Genomic DNA, 2,030 nt, shown 5'->3' with positions numbered 1-2,030 from the left:
CCTCCGAGAAATGAGCAAAAACGGGACGGAAAACATGAAATTTTGGCATAATCTTGCACCTAAGTGTCTGATATTCAAATTTCGCTTTCTGGGTCCAAACTACTCGAATTTCCTCACTCACGTTGTTACGACTGAATGGAGTTTTCAATTCTCTATTCAACGATGCCAAAACGAATTCTGTGGCTCGAATCGTCATGTTCAAGTGGATTTTGCGACTCAAAGAAAACCACGCAAATCTAAAACTTCTTGAATGCAAGCATTTTTTAAGAAGACTGCCTACATTTCCCCATCCATGGTTCACTTTCTAAAAAGGTCATTTATTTCTGTATAGAATGGTGTACAAATGAGCGTTCTTGTTCATTTTGCCTCCGAGAAATGAGCAAAAAGGGGACGGAAAACATGAAATTTTGGAATAATCTTGCACCTAAGTGTCTGATATTCAAATTTCGCTTTCTGGGTCAAAATTACTCAAATTTCCTCATTAACGTTGTTACGACTGAATGGACTTTTCAATTCTCTATTGAACGATGCTAAAACGATTGCAGTGGCTCGAATGGTTCTTGAGAAACTTCGAATAAAGGCCATTTAGTCATCTCTGGAATGATGTAAAAACGAGCGTTCTTTTGCTCATTTTGTTGCCGAGAAACATGCAAAACAAGACGGAAAACATGAAATTTTGCAATAATCTTGCTCCACCCTTGCACAAAACGACGATCATGTTTCTAATTTCATCAACAACAGAAGACTGTATTTTTTCTACATAACCCCCCCCCCCGCCCCTTGACTTTAAAGCTGGATCCGCCCCTGGTTGCAATGTTGCATACTGCAAATCGGAGCCACTACCTGTACTTACCTATGGTTGGCTTTAAAGCTAGAGAGAGGGTTTTAACTTCTAGGCCCCGAATGGAATTAATTTCATTGGCCAGGAAGTACCCAGATTCGCCCAGCCTCATCTATTGTTTACGCCCACATTTCTAACCTTAAACTCTTGAGAGATTGTCACAGATTGTAGCATTGTAGAACATCTGTAAAGTTGCAAGTTGTTAGGCTAGGAACAAATATGACATATTTTATAACAATAACAAATAACTAACAATAAGAAAAATGTTCAGAAAATTGATTTTTTTTAAAGTAAGCCGCTCTAATTAGCAGTTCCAATTTTACTATTTGTGCTTCCTACGAACAAACTGAATGAAGTCAATCATTTAGATTTTTAGGAATGATTGTTCATTGGTCCGGTGCCTTTCCAAGCAATCCAGCCCCCAAGTTAAAACTGATTTTACCAATGGAATTAAAGAAATTGTAATGTGCAGTGCAAAAACCAGGTGATAAATACTACTGAGGTTACAGATATTCTTAGTTTTCTGAAGGCCAAGCTAAGACAGGCGAATTCTTACTTTACTTACTCAAGATCCCGTTGGTAACAGGGCGAATATTTGAGGGATTTGGTAATAATTAAATTCCTTTGCAGAACTTGTGCTTATTTTAAATTGATTTATATTACCTTTGAGGTGTTATAAACATGTTTATATTTGTATATCTACATATTACTAAAAAAATGTATATAAAACATTATATTACAGAAATGCGCTTTCTATAGCAATGATGGAAACGCTTAGTGATCATATATTGTGCGATCAACAAAATAACGATTTAAGAGCCATCGTAATATCTGCAGAGGGATCTGTTTTTTCGTCCGGGCATAATTTAAAAGAACTGGTAAGAGTAAAGATAAATGTATAATTTATATTATGCAAGGTGCTTGGCAATGATGTGCACATCTTTAGGGGTACCTAATGTTAGAACGCAGTTTTATTTGGTATTTCTTCAATAAGTTTTTATCTAAACACCTTGATCAAAAAATAGTTGAAGAACATTGCAGCAACTTCTGAAGGTGGAATTTTGTATTTTTAGTTCACAGTAAAAATGGTCGATCGTTCCGTCATTGGTTTATAATGTGAAATTTCATCATCAAAATGTGTTTTACCTGAAAACGGTTGATCGCAGGGGCGGATCCAGCTTTAAATTCA

General features: G+C 36.2%; 2 protein-coding genes and 1 long non-coding RNA gene across 3 annotated transcripts in view; 2 read left to right on the top strand and 1 right to left on the bottom strand.

The window, feature by feature from the left end:
• The window catches only part of LOC109546301, a 520,465-nt gene that overhangs the window by 60,321 nt on the left and 458,114 nt on the right, over window positions 1-2,030 (top strand). The gene's annotated exons all lie outside the window — the stretch shown is intronic.
• LOC109536788 (enoyl-CoA hydratase domain-containing protein 3, mitochondrial) overlaps window positions 895-2,030 on the top strand; it is a 2,963-nt gene continuing 1,827 nt past the window's right edge. The window contains exons 1-3 of the mRNA XM_019903151.2: window positions 895-1,131; window positions 1,210-1,325; window positions 1,584-1,719. Coding sequence (XP_019758710.1) covers window positions 1,105-1,131; window positions 1,210-1,325; window positions 1,584-1,719 — 279 coding nt within the window. The 5' untranslated portion in view covers window positions 895-1,104. The remainder of the gene's footprint in view (window positions 1,132-1,209; window positions 1,326-1,583; window positions 1,720-2,030) is intronic.
• On the bottom strand, window positions 1,633-1,976 carry LOC125503514. Its single transcript, XR_007280933.1, has 2 exons — window positions 1,851-1,976; window positions 1,633-1,793 (listed from the first exon to the last, which is right to left on the bottom strand). It is a non-coding gene; the product is annotated as an uncharacterized LOC125503514 (long non-coding RNA).

Source organism: Dendroctonus ponderosae, unplaced genomic scaffold, assembly GCF_020466585.1.
Source record: "Dendroctonus ponderosae isolate FM_Combo_2020 unplaced genomic scaffold, Dpon_F_20191213v2 Dpon_F_20191213_2, whole genome shotgun sequence".
NCBI lineage: Eukaryota > Metazoa > Arthropoda > Insecta > Coleoptera > Curculionidae > Dendroctonus > Dendroctonus ponderosae.
The sequence above is the reverse complement of the archived record's forward strand: the minus strand, read 5'-3'. Positions and strand labels throughout refer to the sequence as shown.